At 40.7% G+C, this 22,775-nt stretch overlaps 1 protein-coding gene across 30 annotated transcripts in view; it reads right to left on the bottom strand.

Annotated features, from left to right (window-relative positions):
- Positions 1-22,775, bottom strand: part of Dock9 (dedicator of cytokinesis 9) — a 333,922-nt gene that overhangs the window by 120,390 nt on the left and 190,757 nt on the right. For all 30 annotated transcript variants that reach the window (XM_008823583.3, XM_029558890.1, XM_017795710.2 and 27 more), the window contains exons 8-15: positions 22,425-22,599; positions 20,217-20,284; positions 9,083-9,157; positions 6,717-6,857; positions 5,981-6,181; positions 5,515-5,637; positions 785-867; positions 62-184 (exon numbers count right to left, since the gene is read on the bottom strand). In XM_008823583.3, the coding sequence (XP_008821805.1) occupies positions 62-184; positions 785-867; positions 5,515-5,637; positions 5,981-6,181; positions 6,717-6,857; positions 9,083-9,157; positions 20,217-20,284; positions 22,425-22,599 (989 nt within the window). The remainder of the gene's footprint in view (positions 1-61; positions 185-784; positions 868-5,514; positions 5,638-5,980; positions 6,182-6,716; positions 6,858-9,082; positions 9,158-20,216; positions 20,285-22,424; positions 22,600-22,775) is intronic.

Below are 22,775 nucleotides of genomic sequence, written 5' to 3'. Positions count from 1 at the left end.
CTGGCCACACCACACAAACTACTTCTCAGGTGTGGGAACAAGCCAAGACCTTAAAACTCACTTCCGAAAGTCTGCGAGTAGTTTGAGCATGTCGTCGTTTGAAAGCTTATTGCTGTCTTGCCGGTAGACGGCAGAAAATCTGGCATTTTTGTCCAGGTTTCCAGATGTATCCTTAAACAATGTCCTGAAACAGCAAAACAACATTTAAAGACTCAGATTCCCAAAGACCAAAATCAATTCATTATTGAGCTCTGGTTTCTGCACACAGACTAATTATTATTCCATTGGCTGTGGCCAACTAAAATCTCATTATCGCAAAATACAGAAAATATTAATGAGGATGACCACAACTAACTCAATTTACACAGAAAATACTTCCAGCCAAAAACTTGCACTGAGGAAACAACATACATATTCAAAGGGAAAGAAGCAAAGAACAGAGAGGCCACTGCAGGCTCCCTGGCTGCCCCCATCCCAGCAGAGGCACAGGTCCAAGGCCTGGAATCCTGTAGCCAGTGCTCAACAGCTACTCACTGACCAGCATTTTCCTTCCCTGTGCCTCTGCTAAATCCATTTCAGATTTGGGGTGGAGGATTATTTACTCTCAGCTTTACCAATCTGAATCCTCTTTGACTCAAGATAATAAACAGAATGGGTTAGTCTACTTGCCTGTCTGTCGGTCCATCTGTCTATCCGTCCATCCGTCCATCCGTCCATCCGTCCATCCATCCATCCATCCATCCATCCATCCATCCATCCAAGTTATAAAAGGTATTCTCCTTACCTTGCTGCCCAAGCAAATGGCATCCTGTACTGTCCAAGTCTTTGGCATGCCTGCTTGGCGTTCTTCAGTACCTTCTGAGCGACCTGGAATTCATTAGAACATAGCCACGAGCTACTCAGCCACAGGAGACTTGTGCCCCAAAGAGCCAGTGTCACATGTTCATGAAAGGACTTCTTACCAGGACACCAGATACATGGAAAATTACACATATAGTGGGATTCACCTCAGCACAGACTGCTTTACTTGAAGTAAGCCCTGGCTGTGATTCTCAAAAACTAGAGTATTGCTTCCAAGATGCATATATTTTCTTTGGTCTTTGCAGGCAACAAACAGGTGATTTCACAAACGATTTCTTTTTGACTAAGGGCTAACTGTAAGCCCATCGAGTACACTAATATCTGGTATTCATGCTCAAATATCTATTACCAGAATCTTAATCAGAACATTAATATACATAGTGAGCATTTATGGCTCCTAACCTATACCAGCTTCCCATATTTGGTAGATTTCCACATTTTGGTAGACAAAATTTTTAAAAAATTAATAAAGATATTTGGCAGTTACTATTGATGCAAAACTCACATATCACTTGGGCTAACCTCTCCTCTGCACACTTCCCAGTGTCTGCTGGTCATCTGTTCCCACATTTTGGTAAACATTTATTATTAAGACATAATTAGGTACAAACTTCAGTTAGGCTAGGGCTTTTTATTATTATAGTTTTGCTTTCTAAATATAAATTATTACCACTATCACTTCCTAATTATTAATTCTGGTTTGTGCTAGGTTGACTAACTAGTCTTACAGTAAACATGAAGCACATTGGTTTTTGGCCAAAGACAAGTAGGTATAGTGATTCTATTATGAATGAACCAGACATCTGTTACTAATGTACAGTGGCAGTGCACTGTTATCAATGCAAAGCATGACTGATCTAGAAAGTTCAGGACATGAAGGGTCTTTGATATGTGTGGGAAAGGACCCAAAGGGTCTTTGATGCTCAAATATCTATTCATGCTCAAATATGTACTTGCTACCCAAGTACATCAAAGTCACACTAGCTTTAGCACCTGTGAGCCATGGTGCTGCACCAAGTTTCAGACTCAGGGTTGCTGTTAGAAACGCAGAGTCTCAGGGCTTGCCCCAACCCTGCTAGGCTGGAACCTACATCCTGACAGGCCCTCCAGTGATTGAGAAGCACCCACTAGGAGACTTAAACAATAGAGCTACCCATCTGTAAGTCCATCACATCCAGCTGTGCAACTGCTCTGCAGATTGTTAACATCTGGCTCTGCTTTCCTCACCTGAAAAGGAAGGGCTTGGGGCACAATTTTCATGATCCTTATAGTGACAAAACTTTGTGACCCTCCCACAGGCATGCTGTGAGAATCACTACCTTCATGGGTACACTGGAAAATGGACCTTGGTTCAAACAGACTTCATTAGTTGATCACCTAGTATAACCCTTCCTTGTTGGGTGTGTGCATCCCTTCCTGCATGAGTAGTAAGATCTAAGGATGTCCAGTGCTGGAGAAGAGACACCTAACTCACCCCCACCAAATAATTTACTTCAAATATGTTCAGATTCAAGATTTTTGATCTGATGTTGTAGTGCACGCCTGTAACCCCAGCACTAGGAGACAGAGGCAGGAGGAGCACAAGTTCAAGGCCAGTCCTAGACACATGGTAAGACCTTGTTTCAAAAAAGTCAAGGCTGAGGCTGTAGCTCAGTGACAGAATGCTGACCTTGGACGAGTAAGGCCCTGGATTCGATCTGAAGAACCACAAATCCTTTTTCTTCTTGAAAAGATTCCAACAGTAATGAATATGTTTTGGAGTAAAATTAAAACTAAAACACAAGGCTTTATTAAATTTAGGTCTTCCCTGTAGCAAACAGAACTGAACAAGGATATCAGTAGAAAATGATTGTGAAAATAGGAGTAAAAAATAGGTCTCCCTTTGAGCTATTTTCCTCCATTCTTTCTTTTTTTTCTGTTTAAAAAATTTTCCAGACACTTTGCATAAAAAATTTCCTCAAAAATGGAAATTTGTTCCAAATGATGTTCTAGATGAATCGTGTCCACCTTGGAAAACAGGAACAGACAACTTCACTTGGCAGAACACAATAATATGACAGTGCCCATTCTATTTAAACTTCTATGCTGGTTTGAGATGGCCGAACCTGATCTGTGTCTTAATGTAATGCTGTGGAGGTGGTGGGAAATGGATGTAAGGATAACATACATACTGATGGATGTAGCATTCATAAGTAACAAAGGAGGTGCAGATGTCAACAGACACCCAGTAAACACTGGGAAGGGTGTAAAGGAAACATTAGCCCAAGTGATATGTGAATTTTGCATGAGTATGAGCTGCCAAATATCTTTAATTAAATTTTTAAAAATTTTATGTATATGAATGTTCTTCCTTATATTATGAATGTGCACCACATGCATGCAGTGTCTACCAAGGGCAAAAGAGGGCATCAGATCCCCTGGAAATGAAGCTACAAATGGTTGTGAGCCATCAATCAAAACCAGGTCTTCTGCCTTTATAGTAAGTGCTTTTTTTTTTTTTTAATAGCAAGTGCTTTTAAACCACTAACCAACACTCCAGTCCCAAGATTTGAGAGAGAGAGAGACCACACCCGACCCAAGAGATGTGAGAGAGAGAGAGAGAGAGAGAGAGAACACTCCAGTCCCAAGATTTGAGAGAGAGAGAGAGAGAAAACACTCCAGTCCCAAGATTTGAGAGAGAGAACACTCCAGTCCCAAGATTTGAGAGAGTGAGAGAGAGAGAGAGAGAGAGAGAGAGAGAGAGAGAGAGTATGAGCATGTTTGTGTGTATGAGTATGCAGGTGCCTACAGAGGCTTCAGATCAGTTATAGGCAGTTATGAGCTTCCTGATATGAGTCTTCTGGAAGAGCAGCACGTACTCTTAACCGCTGAGCCATCTCTCCAGTGATGCCAAATTTCAAATCACGTATGCAGTAAGCAGAAGTAGCAACGTGGATGTATATGGGCCTTGGAAGCTTGAATAAGTACAGTGGTATCTGAGGCCTTCATTGATAATTAAAACATAAAAAACTTAAAAGAGCTTCATAGCCAAGAATTTACAGACTTGGCTTGAAAAAATAAGATGATTTCTCTCTAGGGAACAAACTTTACTCAATTTTTTATAGCCAAACAAGCTTAGGGTTTGAGGATGTCTGGTAAATGGGCTTTTCCTTGACTGGAGCTACACTACTTAATGTCTCACAAGCTTCCAGTGATTTGTAGTGCCCACAGCATTGTCTGCTGTACTGCCTATGAGGAAGGCAGGGCGGGTAACATCATTCCACACTCACATTCGGGACATCTGCAGACTAGAGAGGTGTCAACTGTCTGAATCACCCAGGCTAGTCAGGTGCTCTGCATTGACATCGTCTTACTCCCTGAACCTGTTCTTTAACAACCATCCCGCATCCTAGTAGATGTCCCTAGGATGTATGGTTGGCCATAGGGATGAAGGGAGGAAGCTCTGAATCAACTTAGTGAACCTCAATTTAAAGCTCTGCCATGTCCACTTGTACTGCTGATGGTCCTTGCTAATGCTTCAAGGCCATTTCTCAAATGACCAATTATAATATTAAACCAAACCAAACCCAAACAAAACATAACCTCTCAAAACACACTGTTAAAGCTGGCAAGGACAACAGCACTCAACAGCTTACTGTATCCTGAAGGATCAATGTTCTAGAAGGCTGTGGTCAGGTGTCCTTTGGAGACTCTAGCTGTGAGACATTGAGAAAACCACTAAAGTTTTGTAGGCTTCACTTTTCTAAAGAATGAAAGAAGATCTTGGACTAGGTAATTTCTGATATTTCATCATTTCTATGACTCTAGAACCCAAGATACACCAACAAATGGAACAAGGACGTTTGACTCTAATATGTATACTTTGAAATGACAGAGAGTTCATTATCAAGCTAGCAATTACTTTGAAAACTATTTTAGGATATCAGAACTAACAAAATGCAATGTTTTATTTACATGTGAGAGTGTTTTCATTAAAAGCTGGACAAAGGGGCTGTGAGTGTAGCAAAGTGACAGAAAATACACCTGGGTTCGACGTGCTGACACCCTGGGTTCAATTCCCAGCACTGACAAAAAGAATCTGTACACATGCAATTAAATGGAGACTAAATACATGTAACTGTTCTGGGTTTTCTTTGCATGTGTGGTATGCATGCGTGAAAATGTATGTGTGTGTGTGTGTGTGTGTGTGTGTGTGTGCACGTACATGTGTGCGTGTGAGTGTGTGTGTGTATGTGTGCCCATAGAGGACTGAAGTTGATGCTCCATGTCTTCATTAACTGCTCTCCACTTTGTTTATTGAGGCAAGAACTCTCATTTGAACCCAAGCTCTTGTTAGTCTAGCCAGCCAGCCTACCTGGGGAATCCCCTGTCCCTGCCCATGGGAGCTGAGATACCAGGTGAGCTGCCACACTGCCCAGCATTTATGTGGGTGCTGGGGATCAGAACTCTGGTCCCTCACACTTATATGGCAAGTGTTTTACCCACAGAGCTATTGTCCCAACCTCTCTCTATGTCTTAGACCATAAATAAATATGGTTTACCTTTGATCTCATTAAGCATTCATATTTTGACACAAAGGTTGTTTCTCATTTTGGTTTTTTTTGTTTTGTTTTGTTTTGTTTTAACATCACAAAGCATGAAAGCCCTCCATACCTTAGAAGAATCTGAGCTTTTCATATACGGCTCAGCACAGTGTGTGATGCTTCCCTGGAGGACTTTTTCAATTCTGGCCACAAGAAATATATCCGGATGAGGACACGTGACTGAAAATATTCCCTAGGCAACAAATGGTTTTCTCCAGTCAGTAGAATTCATAGATGGATAAATAAATCCTTTGAGCAATAAAGCAGCAAATAATGAAATAGTCCAACTTGCAAGGAGCCAAACATACAAGGTGATGCTCAATTCATCATCAGCTCAAGTCTACTTGGTGTAGAAGGCAAGTGGGAGAAGGCTTAGAGGAAGGATTGGGGACTCACTTTGCCTTCATGATCTAATTATAAATACTGCCCATATAATTAGACTGTCCCACTGGTGCATTACAAGGCCTCATTTGGCATTTTCAACATACTAACATCTCATTTGAGAGAAGTCTGAGTGCTACTGGCCCTACACCAACCTGTTTCGGATACTGTATGGCTGCTGCATGAAGGGTGTCCTGAAGGGCAGGTGGGCTCTGGCCACCATTCATCAGAACTGGAGACGTGGGAGCCAGCATCTGCCGCACTGAGAAATGATTCAGGTCCACGTGGAAATCAGCAGAAATCTTTCGGTTGTATTTTATGTCAAACAGGGACAGAGTGACAAAGAAAGGTTCTACCTGAACAATGACAAAATGCCAAGATCATCAAGGCAGTTCAGAGAGTTGGCAAGAAATGCTGCTGTGGAAGGAGCATGATGATTCGTGCTTATGACTGCCACCATAAATGATGACCAGACATGCATAGCTTTGTCTCTAGTCACACAATTAGGCCAGAAAGCATTCTAAGAAACAAACCTACTGCTTTACCCTTATTCATTTTGTTACTTAATTAATGCTCTATAGATAAGACAGTTGCTCTCTTTCAAGCATCTAAGATGAACATTTTGGATGTAGAGCAGAAACCTAACATCTTGTTTTTGGTCACAAATATCCTGTCCCTGAAGACTGAATACTACCCCACCCCCAATACCCTGACCCAAACTCTATGCCTCTGGGTGCTAAGATTCTACAACCAGGCTTCAGTGTAATGGGAAATCTCTATGCCTCTGGGTGCTAAGATTCTACAACCAGGCTTCAGTGTAATGGGAAATCGCTGACATTTGATCTTTCAACATTTAAAAGGACAAATGTTAATTTTTAAAAGGAGAATTACATTTGTAGTGGGTCCTTCCTCATTTTCGGCAATACAACATTGTAGATTGAAAGATAAATCATTGCACTTGACAAGAATCCTTTTCCCAAACTTTTCTTCAAATGGCTTTACTTCTGGCTCAATGGATGAGAAGTCAGGTTTCTTTAAAAAGAAAATGTAAATACATAAATACAGCATGCTCTCATTAAAAATCCATTATATATGTACTCACATAAAATAAGGAAAAGCTATATATATATATATATACACTCATCCACAATACAGTTACAATTTTAATACCAACATTTAAAAAATTATTAAAAAAAAAACCCGAATCCTCTGCACAAACAGCCAGTGCTCTTAACCACTGAGCCATCTCTCCAGCTCCAAGTTATGATTTTATAAGTTCATGTCTATGTCATAGTTAATAACATAAAATAAGGAAAAGCTATATATATATATATATACACTCATCCACAATACAGTTACAATTTTAATACCAACATTTAAAAAATTATTAAAAAAAAAACCCGAATCCTCTGCACAAACAGCCAGTGCTCTTAACCACTGAGCCATCTCTCCAGCTCCAAGTTATGATTTTATAAGTTCATGTCCATGTCATAGTTAATAGTCACTTTTAGTTTATTATAAACTAATAGAAGGTCAAATAAATATCCCATATATCTACTCAATGATTATGCATGGATTAAAATTATAGTTATACACAACCTAAATACTCATAAACATAGGTAGAAAGATGCATAAAATGTATTATACATATATAAGCATGTTCAGATATACACACATTCAAAAGACTATTAGTCAGCTCTGGGCAAAGTGGTGCAAGCCTTTAGTTTCAGTGCACATGAAGCAGAGGCAGGCAGGTCTGATAGTTCAAGGCCAGCCTGGTCTACATAGCAGTTTCAGGCCAGTCAAGGCTACACCATGAGGCCCTGTTGCAAAAAAACAAACAAAAAGACTACTAATCACCCATGAAAAGGAAATTCTAGGGCAGCAAGATGGCTCAGTAGGTAAAAGTGCTTGCAACACAAGTCTGGCAACCTGAGTTCAATATCTGGAAGTATAGCAGAAAGGGAGAACTTGACTCCTAAGTCATCCTCTGACCTGTCCACACACACAGTGGTATACACACTTCTCCCATAATAATAAATAAAAGAATATCCTGACAATGGCTGGGCCCCAAAAACAGATTAAGTGAAAGAAGCAAAACACAAAAAGACAAAATCTTTATGATTCCACATTGGTGAGGTTGCTAAAATAGTCAAATTTATAGAGACCAAAAGTAGAACACGTCGCCAGGGGATTGGGGGCAAGAAGAAACTATTATCTAACAGAGAGCTTCTGTCAGGGATGATGAGACCATTCTGGAAATAGATGACGATTTATGGTTCCACAGAGAATATACTTAATACCACTGAATTGTATTTTGAAAAGTGGCTAAAAACTGGTGAGATAGCTCATGAAGGCAATTGCCATGAAAGCTTAGCATTCCAAGTTCAATCCCTGGAACCCACATAAAGGTTAGAAAGAGAGAGCCAACTCCACGCAGTTGTCCTCTGACCCCCACACAAGTGCTGTGGCATATGTGCAAACTCATACAATAACAGCAAATTTTAAAAATTCTGTTATATGGCTAAAATAGTAACATTTAGTGTTACATGTATTTTACCCCAATAAATACATGCATATGTGTGAAGAAACATCAAAAATTATTATTAAAATGGGAGAAGTTATTGTATTAAAAAGGCACAGAGGGCTGGAGATATGGTTCCATGGTTAAGTGTACTGGCTGCTTTTGCAGAGGGCATGGGTGGGTTCAGTTCCCAGCACCTACATGATGGCTAACAACTGTCCATAACTCCAGTCCCAGGTGACCCAACATCCTCTTCTGGCTTCTGAGGCATTGTATGTACACGGTACATTTACACACATGTAGACAAATACTCATATGCATAAACCAAGAATTATTTTTAAAAACCCACAAGTGAGAAAGTAAGTATTCTAGGATAAAATATAGGACAGCCTCTCCCCTTTTCAGCAGCTCAGTGCCACACTCACTGTCATGGGCTCTGAAGGGCTGTGTCACATCACGTTTGACATAGTTGGGGCACAGGTGTGGGCTGCACACTGCCATGTTCACCTCTGGGACTGAGCCTAAGCTAGCTGAGGAGCATTGCTACCTCCTGAAAGTCTGCAGTGACACACTGTTTCCTAATTAGTATTTTAATGGGTTCATTAGATGATCTTTGTGGATCTGAGAATGGCCTTGGCTAGGTTCCTCTCAATATTCAACAATACACTGAATATCAAATACTTAGGAGTTTTGAATTTTTAACTTTTTTTTTAATTATTAAAAGAGTTCTTACCTGGGCATCTGGGTCCAAGTAAAAAAGTTTAACTCTGCTCTCACTTTTCAGTTTGATTTCTGCTTCTCTGGTACTCTGTGGATGAGATAAATAAAAATTACATTTATCAAAATCCTTTTTTTTAAACCTTTTAAAAAAATTTATTATTTTTATTTTATGTGTATGCATGTATTGCCTGCATGTAGGTAAGTGCACCCATGTCGTGCAATGCTCGTGGAGGTCAGAAAAGGCTGTCGGATCCCCTGGGACTGGAGTTATGGGCAGTTGTTAGCTGCCATGTGGGTGCTGGGATTCGAACCCAGGTCTTCTGCAAGAACAACCAGTGTTCTTAACCGCTGAGGCATCTCTCCAGCCCCAACAAAATCTTTTTTTTAAAAAAGCATTCACATGTGTTTGGGAGGCTGTCCCATCCTGAAGATAGGCTGTTAGACAATCCTGCCTAGTCTCAGGGAGACAGTGGTAGGTCAATCAACAGGTGCACACTGTGGTCTAGGCAACACAGGATGTAACACTACCAGAGATACAGCCTAGGTGCTCACACCATAAGGAGGCTCACAACCAACTCTAGAGTCAAAACAGTCTAAAGAAAGCAGAAAGAGATTGAGCACAAAACCATCCAGGCTTTACAAAGTCATAGAATAGGAGGCAGGTTTTGAAAAAAAGGATAGAATTTATATAGAAAAAGGAAAACACAAACATTCCAGGCTGACTGAAAAGGATGCACAGACAGATAGACAGACACTGAGGATGAAACTGAGTCCAGCTCATAGAAAGGACTAAGTAAGATCCAGTCTAAGACCAAGGATACAAGACAGGGAAAAGGAAGGAATACATTTAAAAATATATATATTTTATTGATTATTTTTATTTTATGTGTATGAGTGTATTGCCTGCATGTATGTGAGTGCACCTGTGTCGTGCAATGCCACAAAGGTCAGAAGAGGGCTTCGGATTCCCCTGGAACTGAAGTTAAGGACGATTCGTAGCTGCCATGTGGGTGCTAAGAACTGAACCTGGGTCCTCTGCAAGAGCAGTCAGTGCTCTTAACCACTGAGCCATCTCTCTAGCCCCAAAGGAAGGAATACATTTTAAATGTGTGATAGAGAGAACTAAGGCAGATCTTGACGGACAAAATGCTGAATCAGGGCTGGTGAGATGGCTCAGTGGGTAAAGGTGCTTGCTGCCAAACCTGAGGATCCGAGTTTGATTCCTGGGTCCCATGTAGTGGAAGGAGAGAACCAATTCCCAAAAGCTGTGCACACATACATATACACACATACACAATAAATAAAATTATCTTGCAAATGTTAAAAAGGAAAATGGTGATTCATTCAATAAATACTCACTGATCACCTACTATGTGTCAGACACTGGAGATACAAACATGAATGAACAAAGTTCTGATCCCTAAAAACACTGGCTGAGGAGGCAGAAGTTAACAGGCAGTAAGAATGAAGTGTTCACCTGGACTAGAGCTAACTAGGAGGGACCTCCCAGAGGCAGGCCCATCTTGAATGATGAGCACATTTGGCCAGAGAAATGAAGAAAGTGCATTCTAGGAGGGGGTGTTGCACAGGCAAAGGGGCAAATCACACCCCAGAAGTGAGCAAGTCATTCATTAGGACTTCATGATTGAGCATGGGGACAAGTAAAGAGAAACAAACTTGGGACCTGATGCCAATGACTGGGGGTTTCATCTGGAATTCTACATGTCCTACCATAGTTAAGCAAAAATAAAATATGACTTTTGCAGCTTTTAAGTATCACTCAGGCAGTGCTGAGCAACAAATTAAACAGGCTAAGACTAGGAGGCCCACGGTATCTTTCTTGGGCTGTCACCACAGCCTCCCAGGGTCTCAGGAAGGGCCATAACAGATCCCATGTTTCTAGGGTGGCCTGTAGAATGGTGACAGATAATTTAGAGACAAGAACAAATCTGTGGAAAAGATGTTAAAGTGGAGCAGCCTGTGAGATTTCCAACTGGAAATATTCAGTAAATGGCTAGAGCCACAGGACCTGAACACAGGGCATTGATGAAGATTAGAGTTACAGACTCTGGCAACATCAGCCTGCAGGTGGGAGTGGAGGTTTCAGGAGTGGATATGATTCCCCAGAAAGAGTGTGGATTGAGTCTCTGCAGAATAAGAGAGACTGGACGCTGAAGGGATAGAAAAGAAACTACAGAAAGAGATGGACATACGGCGGCAGTGATGGAGGTAGAGATGCAGAATTTGGGGGAAATGAAAAAGAAGAAGGATACAAGTCATTTCTAAGCCCTTCATTTGATCATGCCTGCACCCATTTCTTCTAGACAGTCAGAGCTCTCCATTACTCTCCGTTTTTACAGGTAATTTATGGAGTTCAAACTAGAACAGTCTCTTCTCTTCTGCTACTTTCCCCAAAGACACGAGCTACCTTTCAGCCCTTGACAATGGGGCAGTGACAGCCACAGTGAAGAAGATAACTCTCCTTGCTGTTGATGGCCGAGTGAGCTCTATTACTGCATTTCTAAAGGAAGCTAAGGAGAAATTAAGCGTCGTACTAATTTTTTTTCAGTCCCAAAGTTGTTATAGTAAGTCTTTGGCAATGACTCAAACACTCATACTAGATTTATCTGACTGCCTCTGTTAATGAAATGACACTCATAATGAAAGGCCAGCTCTGGCTACCTGGCCTCGCCTAGACTGCCTTTTCACAAGATGACACTAAGGTCTCACACCCCAACCATGTTTATTGGGATGGTATCTATGGGAGTGAAGGCTCTTGGAGGTCAGGGAGTATTCTGCACATTTCCTGTTCATGTTTTTGTTGTAAAATATGTGCTGGTGGCTGAGGTAGGCTCTCTCTATGTAGAAGATGAGATTCATGTCATCCCTTCATGTCACTCCCTTTTACTAATTTTTCACATCCAAAGAGCTAGAATATGCAATAGTGGAATCTACTTAACTGATCCCAAAGGACTTGCTTTGCAGTGCACACTGCATTTCCTTAGGAGTTTCCTAAGGAAGGCATAGGTACAAGATGCAGCAAGCCACCACAAGTAGGTACTGTTTTCTACTTCTGAATGACTGTTCCAGTCCTTCAATAAAGGCAAACTGTGATCTCAGATGCCAACATAGGGCACTGGACTCTTAATGCAGATGAAATCGTTGTTCCTTTCTGGAAGCCTTTGTAATCTGCATTGACCACACCAGGAGATGAGAAATTAATAGAGCAAGAAAAACTGCTCTGAGCACCATATAATTAGCAAATGGGGATGCAGACATCATAAAAGAAAAAGAAATCCCAGTAGTTCAATAAGACACAAAGCATCCTGATGTGTCAGTGATACTCAGTGAGTGTATTCGTCCAGCAGAGAGGTCTACTGATAGGAATGAAGGGGCAGCTTCCAATGAATGAAACCTGTGATCTGCCTTACACACACAGCTGCGCCATGGCCTAGACAATAAGCAACCCTGGCTTCTTGAAGTTCCTCTTACCACTCCAAGGCCTCAAATGATGCATTAAACAGCGATGAAGCGCAATACATGGTGGCTGAGGAATTACCATGTAAAATGGCATCCAGGAAGTGAGAAAATGTGGCTTAGGAAGGGTGAAGCTTCACACAAGGGCCAGAAAATAATAAATGTTTGGAATAACAAGAATGGTGAAAGCTGATATTGATGGCGATGTCTAACATCCACTGCTAGATATTATCCTCAGTGCCCATTTATTTCTCACAACCTAGGGCTGGAGTGTAGCTTCATTACAGAGCGCATGTGCAGCATGTGTAGCATGTGTGATGCCTTGCTTTTAATCCCTAGCATCACAAAAATAAATAAGTGCTATACAGCCTTCAGAGGTAGGTACTGTTATTAACTCTGTTCATTAAAGACAAGGCACTAAGGCATGGGGGTTAAGTAGTTTTTCCAAAGTCTCACAATATTAAATAAAGGCCAGACTTCAAACATGCACTGTCTCATTTGGGAGCCCAGATTCTTAACTATTCCACAAGAGCAAAAGGAAAACATAAACAAAAATACAACATAGAGGAAAATGAACAGGCAAGTGAAAGATGAAGCAGAAATCATAAGGACAAATACATAACGTGAAAACTGCAAACAGTAAGCAGAAAAACAAACTGAAGCATGGTACAATAATATCTTTTACTCCTGGAATGATGCAGAGAAGTAGGAACACAAATGACTAAAACCTTTCAGGAAAGTTGCCTGGCACTATTTAAAACATTAACAACACACTAACCTTTGACCTGGAAAAGGATTTAATGTCATGATGTTTTCTCTGCAATTTATAGAGGCTGAAAACAGAAAACCAGCTAAACCAGAAGAGGGATGGCTGGATTGAGTTCTACACTATCCACCACTGACCTACCATACCACTTATTTGTAGGTAGGGCAGATAATGAACTTCTTCTGCAAATTAATAATGAGCTCCTCTACTGACCTAGAGAGACACCTGTGGAGTATTTTTAAGTGGTAGGAAAAGCATCAAAATAATAGGTATGCCACAAGAGAGAGAGCATCTTTAGGAAATAACTAAAAACCTTACACATGAACACATATATGCGTACATTCTATTCATGGTTAGTTTCCTAAAAAAGGAATCACTATAAGTTAACTTCAGTGTTTCCAGGAATGTGAGAAAGGAAGATGAAGGAAAAAATTATTTATTTATACAATGTTGAACAGTTTTATGCTTGCTATATTTAAAAAAATTAAGTAAAATTCACTTCTAATAAATTTCTAGTAAAGACACTTATAATTTATACTTTCAAAACCTAAGCACCCACAAAATACAGCTGTTAAAAAATTATCCCAAAGACTATGCAATTGAGTACTTTTCAAAGTGACAGAAACCAGTCCTGCTCTGAAAATAGCCTGTGTTCAGTCCATACTGTGGCTGTAGGAAAGACTGACTAGCTCTTTTTCAAACACCCATTGCTCCCATCCTGTCCATGGCCCATTTTCTATTTTGGGTTCAGTGCAGAGAAGGACGGAATGGACAAAAGCAGAGCAGTCCTCCATAGAAACTGGCACGTGGACACAAGCCAAAGAAGAGAATGGCTGATCAAACAAAGACTATTCCCCCGTCCTATGCAGAACACTCTAAACATAAACACTAATGATAAGCCCTAAGTATATTTCCTTCATCCTAAGAAGTAAAGAACCAAACATTCAAGCTTTTCTAGAAAGATGATACTATATCTTAAGTTTATTTGTGAGCAGATAAAACAATTTGAAGTTTAAAACTATGACCAATAACAAAATATTTGAAAGGAAAAAGATTATGTTGACTGTTGAGTCATTAAACAAGAATGAGATAAAACAGGAAGACAGAAAAACCTTTTGAGGCCAGAATATATACTCCTAAATTTAAAGGGCTACCAAGATGCATTTCCACTACCTCTACGACATTTAACTGTAAAGAACCATCATTTCACCTCAAGACACAAAGCCAGGCTAGAGCATTGGAGAATCAGGAGGCTCAGAAATGGACTGCCAGTTCAGCTCACAAACAACCACAGCCAATTCCTTAGTGTAATAATGGCATTGTTTTCTGGATTGGGACACAGGGAAGAAAGTGTTTGTTACAGATGTGGCTTCAAAAGTCAAAAAAGGCCAGGCGTGGTGGAGCACACCTTTAATCTCAGCACTCGGGAGGGAGAGGTAGGGGGAATCTCTGTGAGTTCGAGGCCAGCCTCGTCTCCATAGTGAATCCAGGACAGCTGGGGCTACAGGGAGACCCTGTCTCAAAAAGACCAAAAAAGAAAAAAAAGAAAAAAAAAAATCAAGAGTATTTGGGAAATCATTCCGGTTCTGGTAAGTCCTGTTGAGCTTGGCCTCCTAGCCCTTCCTCAACCTTCCTGAGACATGAAGCTCTGTCCTGTATTCAACTGTGGGATATTTACCTGGAAAGAAAAGTTCACTAACTTAGAAGTAAAATTATAAAGAGATGAGATGTGAACAATTGTGGAATGAGATAAAGTGGTTTATCTTTCAGAACATGGGGAGACAAAGAATGAGCTATTGTTGTTGGATTGTTTTTTTGTTTTTTTTTTAAGCCCATTAAACAGAAGAAAACACAAGAGGAGCCATGAGGTTTTCTACCTACATCTTTATACAACAATATATCTTCCAAAGTCATGTAACATCAATGCAATCAGAGGAATTATTAATTAAGGTGTAGGGTTTATAACATAATCATATTACTCCCTGACCTTCTAAGAAAGCAATTAACTAGCTCATATAGTTTTTCAAGACTGATACTACATACCTTGCTATAATTACAACAAAAACTGTTTGGTTCCATGGTAGACAACAGGGGAAAAGAATAGGTTTTAGGATAGATACAGCATGTTCCCTAATATGAAAACAATAAAAAAATATTTAGTACTAGATGTACAAACTCTAAGAATATACAAAATATCCTGAAAATCTGAGCCTGTTCCACTCACACCCTAAGCCGTATCCATAGTGTTCCAGAATAAGACATCAGTTATTTTTGCCCTGAAACAACTTCCCGTCGATCGATCATATCCTGTTTGGCTAAGTCTCGGCCACAATGGAAAACAAAAGCCAGGGCAACAGGATGAGTGAGACAGAAAGACAAGCTCACCAGCAAGAGGAGCCTGCCATTCAATTACACCTCAGCTACCTTCTGCTTTGCCCTATTGTTCTAAACCATTCTCTGCAATCTTACTTCACTGGAGCCCAGCCTCTCACCAGATCCTTTCTAGCAGTTTCCTTTCCTGACCTCTTTACCTCTTCACCCCCTGACTAAACTACTGCTGTGAACAGCTGTGTACCTCCTGTTTCCTCCCACCCCACTCCATATATACTTCAGTCTGATTCTGTAACCATGGAACCCATTCCTCCCCAAAACAGGATGCCCATCCACTAGTTAGTTCCTATGCTCTCTCAGCAGGTACAAATGATCCACATCCCAGACACACTAGCAGGTGATAAGCAGCCAGCCCCTTGACTATGACCAGGGATGGTCATGAGTCTCAAATTAGAGCCTCCTCCCTCACACTGCACATCACTGAGTAGGTCATTTAAAAAGTCACTGGTGGGGTTGGATTAATGGCTCAGAGGTTAAGAGCACCAGCTGCTCTTATAGAGGATCTGGATTCAGTTCTCAGCACCCACATGGTGGCTAACAACTGTGTGTAATTCCAGTTCCAGGGGATCTAACACCCTCTTCTGACCTCTAAGGGCACTGCATGACATGAGTGCACTTACATACATGCAGACAAAACACACATACACATAAAATTAATTATTTTTTTAGAGGCACAGGTAACAGATGCCCACGTCCAATAATCTTGAGAGTGGCACACTGGGTGAATGACCATACAACTTAATTTACTTCTTTCTCTTTCTCTTTGTAAAATTGCCTTCACTTTTCGTTTTCATTTTTTTTCTTCAAAACAGAATCTTACACAGTCCAGGCTGGCCTTGAACTCACTATGTAGCCAAGAACAACCTTGAACTTCTGAGCTTCTTTCTCCCACCTCCCAGCATGTTGGGATTGCAGGTGTGCATGGACACTGTGATCTTATGCAGTGTTGAGAGATCATTCAAGCATGTGAGGCAAGTATTCTATCAATTGAGCTACATTCCCAGTCATCTTTCTATCTTCTTCAATAAAAACATGTTTTAAAACATCTGAGAATGGGAGCTGGAGAGATGGCTCAGCAGTTAACAGTGCTGGCTACTCTTGCAGAGGACCCAGGTTAGGTTCCCAGCACCCACATGGCAGCTAACAACTGTCCGTAACTCCAGTCCCAGGGGATCCGACAGCCTCTTCTGTCCCCACGGGCACTGCACGACATGGGTGTACTTACCTACATGCAGGCAATACACACATACACATAAAATAAAAATAATAAATAAAAAAATTTAAAAAAGAAAACAAGCTGGGGAAAAACATGATAAAATACTCTCCTATTCTACTACATTTGTCAGGCTTTGACCGTGACCAAAAAATAAATCCATTTTATAGCACACATACAAACACTACATATACATGCAATTATCCATATATACTCAGTTCTATTTCATTTAACTTTTTAAATGTGAGTCACACAATGTTAAGGTAAACAGACCTGATTCAAAAAGTACAAACTACAGGATGCCAGGAAAATCAACAGTTAAAACTAATCTACTGAGATGGAACTATGAAACAATACAGCTAGGAGGGGGATACAAGACAGTCTGCTGGGATGATATAATGTTTTCTGTAGGCCTGGAGAGAAGGCTCAGCAGTTAAGAGCACTGGCTGCTCTTGCAGAGGAACTGGGTATGGTTCCTAGCACCCACATGGCGGTTAACAACCATCCATGACTCCAATACCAGGAGCTCCAACATCCTCTTCTGATCTTTCTGACCTCCATGGGCGTTGCATGGCATGGGTGCACTTACATACATGCAGACAATACACTCAAAAAGTACAAACTACAGGATGCCAGGAAAATCTAGAACAGTTAAAAGTAACGTACAGAGATGGAACTATGAAACAATACAGACAGGAAGGGGATACAAGACAGTCTCCTGGGACTGTCTTGTACACATAAAATAAAAACAACAAATGATAAATAATAAAATAAATGCTCTCTGTATTGAACTGGCTGTGGAGGTTAAAAGAGCATGCAAATGTGTACTATATCACGCCAGGCACTCCACATTTGAGCATTACACTTTATGTAAATTACACAGAAATTAAAGTAAAAAAAAAAGTTAAGAAATAAGGGTTGAATCTAACAGAATTGATTTCATTAGCTAAAAATTACTTTAGCTAATTTGTTGTAAACCAGTTTGAAAATAGTTCTGAATATGTTAAGCAAAAAATTAACAACTCTAGTGTTTGCATATAAGCGCATGTATACATAAATGCATGTGTCCCTGGGTCCCTAGAATCATGTGATGCTGGATTACGTTGGCCACTTAGTGGGAGGAGAAAAGAACAAATCTCCTGTATATCTTCATAGGAAAAAAAATCAGATTCTTCTTGTTGTTTGTGTGTGTGTTGTTTTTTCTAAATAGGGTGCTGCTATGAACCCAAGCTAATACTAAACTTGCATTCTTCCTGTCTCAGCCTCTCCAGCAGTAAGATTACAGGTCTATGTCACCATATCTGACTTAAAGATACAGATTTTTAACATCACCATATCTGACTTAAAGATACAGATTTTTAACAATCAATATTGGGCTCAAATAATCTGAGTTTTGTCTTAGGAATCCACCCTTTCTAATTTCCAGATTGTATTACATGCTATGTCCTTCAACAAATCAAAATTTGAACAGGTTCACATGTTTTGCTTTGAAAACTACTGAACCCCTAACATCCAGAAACAAAGTAGCAACTATTGCTGTAAATGATGCCAAGGCATTCCTAGCAAGATGGAGTGTAGTTCAGTGGTAGAGCACTTGCCTACCATGTGTGAGGCCCTGGGTTGGAGCCTCAGCAACACACACACACACACACACACACACACACACACACACACCCACACACACACGTTTAAAAAAAAAAAAAAAGAAAAAGAAAAAGAAAAGGAAAAAAAATCCTAGCATGAAAATAAACACAGGCACCAGAAGCCAAAATCCTCCATCCAGGAGGAGCAGGCTACAGTGGTGACTCTAAAGTTAGCTTTAATAGGCAGGTGCTAAAAAGATTCTGTGGAAACAGTCAAGTCCTAAAGAAAAACAATACTCTAGCCAGGAAAGGATATTTAGATTTAGATTTGAGAACAGCTATGTTGCCTAGAAATAAAGGTCAATACTAAATGCTAGTCTATTTACAATCCTATATAGACAACCATGTTTCTATTATAGTCTTTTACATGTGGGTATGTAGGGTAGCTATTTTACTGTATTATTAAAAAAAAAAAAACCAGAAAGGCAACACATCAAGAATATAAAGAGGTGGAGAAGACAAATACTTTGCTCTCATTTAAAAGAATCACTCATAGATACACACCAGGAGACCAGTACAAGGATATTCATTGTGGCATTGTTCATAGTAGAAAAAAAATGGAAATGATAGAACAGTTTAAATGTTTATACAGTACAACAAAGGAGACGAACCAGATCTGTATACCAGTGAGGAGGGGTCTCAGAAATAAGGCTAAATATAACATTTTTAAACACAACTATAAAATAGACAGTATATTAATGCTGGTTTAACACTTTTAACCTACAAAAGCACTACCACATACATCTTTATGATAAATATATTTGTAAAGATGTAAAATAAAATGGAAGTGAAACTTGTAACAGTGGTTGCCTCTGGCTGGGGCTAGGAAAAGACAATACAGTGTTTAAAAAGAACTTCAACTGTAAGTGATATTTTACTCTTAAAAATACATATACTATGCCGGGCGTGGTGGCGCACGCCTTTAATCCCAGCACTTGGGAGGCAGAGGCAGGCGGACCTCTGTGAGTTCAAGGCCAGCCTGGTCTACATACTGAGTTCTAGGACAGCTGGGGCTACAGGGAGACCCTGTCTCAAAAAGACAAAAAAACATATGTTAACAAGACAATATGGTAACAGATGCAGTTCTGGGTGGTGGCAATGTGGTCATTTTTGTTTTCCTTTGTGCTTTTCAGTAACTTTGGGATTTCTCAAATTATAAAATGCATGTTATAGCCTGTTACTTTTCTTTTGTTGATTGAGGGTGACTAGGAACATGTTCTATAACTTAAGCAGCTCCCCTTCACTTCATGGCAAGATGCCCCACTCATCCTCTTCAGAACTGTGACTGTTACTGTGAACAAGACAGAGTACCCAATGAACATAATCTAAATAAAAGTACCCTGAGTAAGAGCCGGTACCAGGTACTGTGTATGTCTGTGTTTTGATTATTTCTTCAGAATCTGCAGTGCATTATGAAATATTATGGGGGGGAACATTTAAAGAACAATAAAAACATACTTTGTAAGGTGGTTTTTGGAAAACAAACTAAAGTCTCAAGCAAACTCATTCCCCAACCACTTACATTCATGTCAGAAATTAGACAGTGATGATCATACCATGGTTACGATTTTAAGAGATTCCATTTTAGATAAACTCACAGAATGAGAAACACTTCAATACCATTCAATGAAGAGGAGAAAATTAAAGATGTTCTTACCTTGGCCAGTTCAGGCAGGTAGCTATCTAAACCGGAACCAGAACCTTCCAATTTGCTTTGTTCATCATCTAAGTGGCAAAACAGATGAACTGAGTCATGTGTAGCTAAAAGTATCTTATTTAAAACAAGCAAAGAACCTGAATACAGTGGTTCTCAACGATGAATGCACATTCCAAACACCTCAGGGTTTGAACGCTGATGACAAAGGCCCAGGGGTTAAAATCATGGAAGAGTTTCCTATGGCAGAGTCCTGTCAGCTAGAACCAAAGCTATGTGCAAAAGCCCTCAAGGGGACATCCAATCAGAATCTGTGGTGGAACCAAGGAAATAGTAGTTTGGGTTTTGTTTTTGTTCCAAACTCCCAGGTACTTTAGGGGGCAGCCAGGGTTAGGAATCACTTTAGGACTTGAAATATAACATGAATTATGTGTCAAAAACACAGATTTTTTTTCCACTTAAGACTTAAACTGTGACTCTTGCCCAACCTTTGTCTTGAAATGTAAAGGATATTACTAATGACAATAGTTTTTACACTTTTAAGTATGGATTCCATGCCAGTGGCTTGAGCTACATTTTTAAGCGTTCTCATTCCATCGGTACTTTTCTATTTAAGCCCCCCATCCCTGAACCAACACACCTTTTAAAAAATTATTTTATGGGGCTGGAGAGATGGCTCAGCGGTTAAGAGCACTGACTGCTCTTGCAGAGAAGCCGGGTTTGATTCCCAGCACCCACATGGCAGCTACAAACCATCCTTAACTCCAGTTCCAGAGGAATCCGAAGCCCTCTTCTGACCTCGGCAGCATTGCACAACACGGGTGCACTCACATACATACATGCAGGCAATACACTCATACACATAAAATAATAATAAATTTATTATTTTTATTTTATGTGTATGAGTGCTGGATGGCGTTGTCAACCTGACACACTTGGGTTGAGGGAGCCTCAATTGGGGAATTGCTTCCATTGGAGTGACCTGTGGCCATATCTGTGGGGCATTTTCTTGTTTGTTCATTGATGTGGGAGGGCCAGGGCCCAGCCCACTGTGGGCAGTGCCACCCCTGGGCAAGTAGTTCTGTATTGTATAAGAAAGCAGGTTGACTGGGGCCAGGGGAGCAAGCCTGTAAGCAGCATTCCTCCTGGCCTGTGTTTCAGCTCCTACCTCCAGGTTCCTGCCCTGAGTTCCTACCTTGGGCTCCCTCAGTGCTCAACTGTGATCCGGGAGATGGAAGCCAAATAAACCCTTTCCTCTCCAAGTTGGTATTGGATAGAGTGTTTTGTCGCAGCAATCATAAGCAAACTAGAATGAGTGTATTGACTGCATGTATGTAAGTGCACCCATGTTGTACAATGCCTGCCCTCAGAAGAGGGCATCAGAACCCTTGGAACTGGAGCTGTCATGTGGGTCCTGGGAACTAAACCTGGGTACTCTACAAAAACAGCAGTGCTCTTAACACCTTTTTAAAAAAGACAGTGTCTCTTATAGCCCAGGCTTGCCTGAAAGTCACTGTGTAGCCAACAATGATCTTGAACTTCTGATCCTCCTGCCTCCATCTGCTAAATGCTAGGTGTGCACCACCACACATGGTTTATGCAGTGCTAAGGAACCCAAAGCTTCATGCATGCTAGGCAAGCACTCTACCAACTAAGCTACATCCCAGCCCTTATTTCTCTTTTCAGGTAAGTTAAGCCAGGGCCCAGAAAACACAACTAGTTTGTTGACATCCAGCTGAAAAGTGGTACTGTTGGACCTCAATTCCATGTCTTCCTTTTCCTCTTCATGTCTATGGCTGTTCCTCTCACACACTCTCCACATAAACAAGGTCAGGGTAGCAAATTTGTTTGTTTTGCCTTTTGAGACAGGCTCTCAGTAGCTGGTTTGGAACTCCCTAGGTAGTTGACCACTCTACCCTCAAACTCATTTAGGATCCTCTTGCCTTGCTTCCCAAGTACTAGGATTAGAGGTGTGCACCTCCAGGTCTGGCCTCAGGGCAGTAAATCCTAAAGTGAGAAGATCTTTGTTGACAGACTATCTGTGAAAGGCCCCCATATTTCCCATTTCTCATGGACCTGTACAGTAGTTCTTCTTCCCACATTCTCCTGGGAAAAACATTCACCCAGTGTGCAGGCTGGAGAAAGCCAAAATGGCTGCCCAATGTGTGTACCAGGGAAAACAAAGATGGCTGCCCGGAAAGCTGGACGTACCTTCATGAGAGTCCCCATTTCGTTTTTCTTGCATTGCAGCTTCAAAGTTTAGCTGGAGAATCTTGTTGAGAAGAGTGATCCACTCTTCCATTTCCACTTCACTGTCTGCTGCCAATAGATAACTACTTTTGTCTTGCATCTTGAGCTCAAAAGCAAAACGTCTGACCTTGTTGTTCTGAAACAAAAAAAGGAAAAAGAGACATATCAGGAACTGTTTCATGATGGTTTGCCTTATTTGTTGATGTGAGCTGTCTTGTTGGCTTCCCAGGCGCTGCTACCGGACCCTTCATCAAGGTCCACCTTATCTGCTTTACTTTCCCATCTGACTCATTACCTTTCATATATATATAT

Source organism: Nannospalax galili, unplaced genomic scaffold (assembly GCF_000622305.1).
Source record: "Nannospalax galili isolate Female #2095 unplaced genomic scaffold, S.galili_v1.0 scaffold528, whole genome shotgun sequence".
Taxonomy (NCBI): Eukaryota; Metazoa; Chordata; class Mammalia; order Rodentia; family Spalacidae; genus Nannospalax; species Nannospalax galili.
The sequence above is the reverse complement of the archived record's forward strand: the minus strand, read 5'-3'. Positions and strand labels throughout refer to the sequence as shown.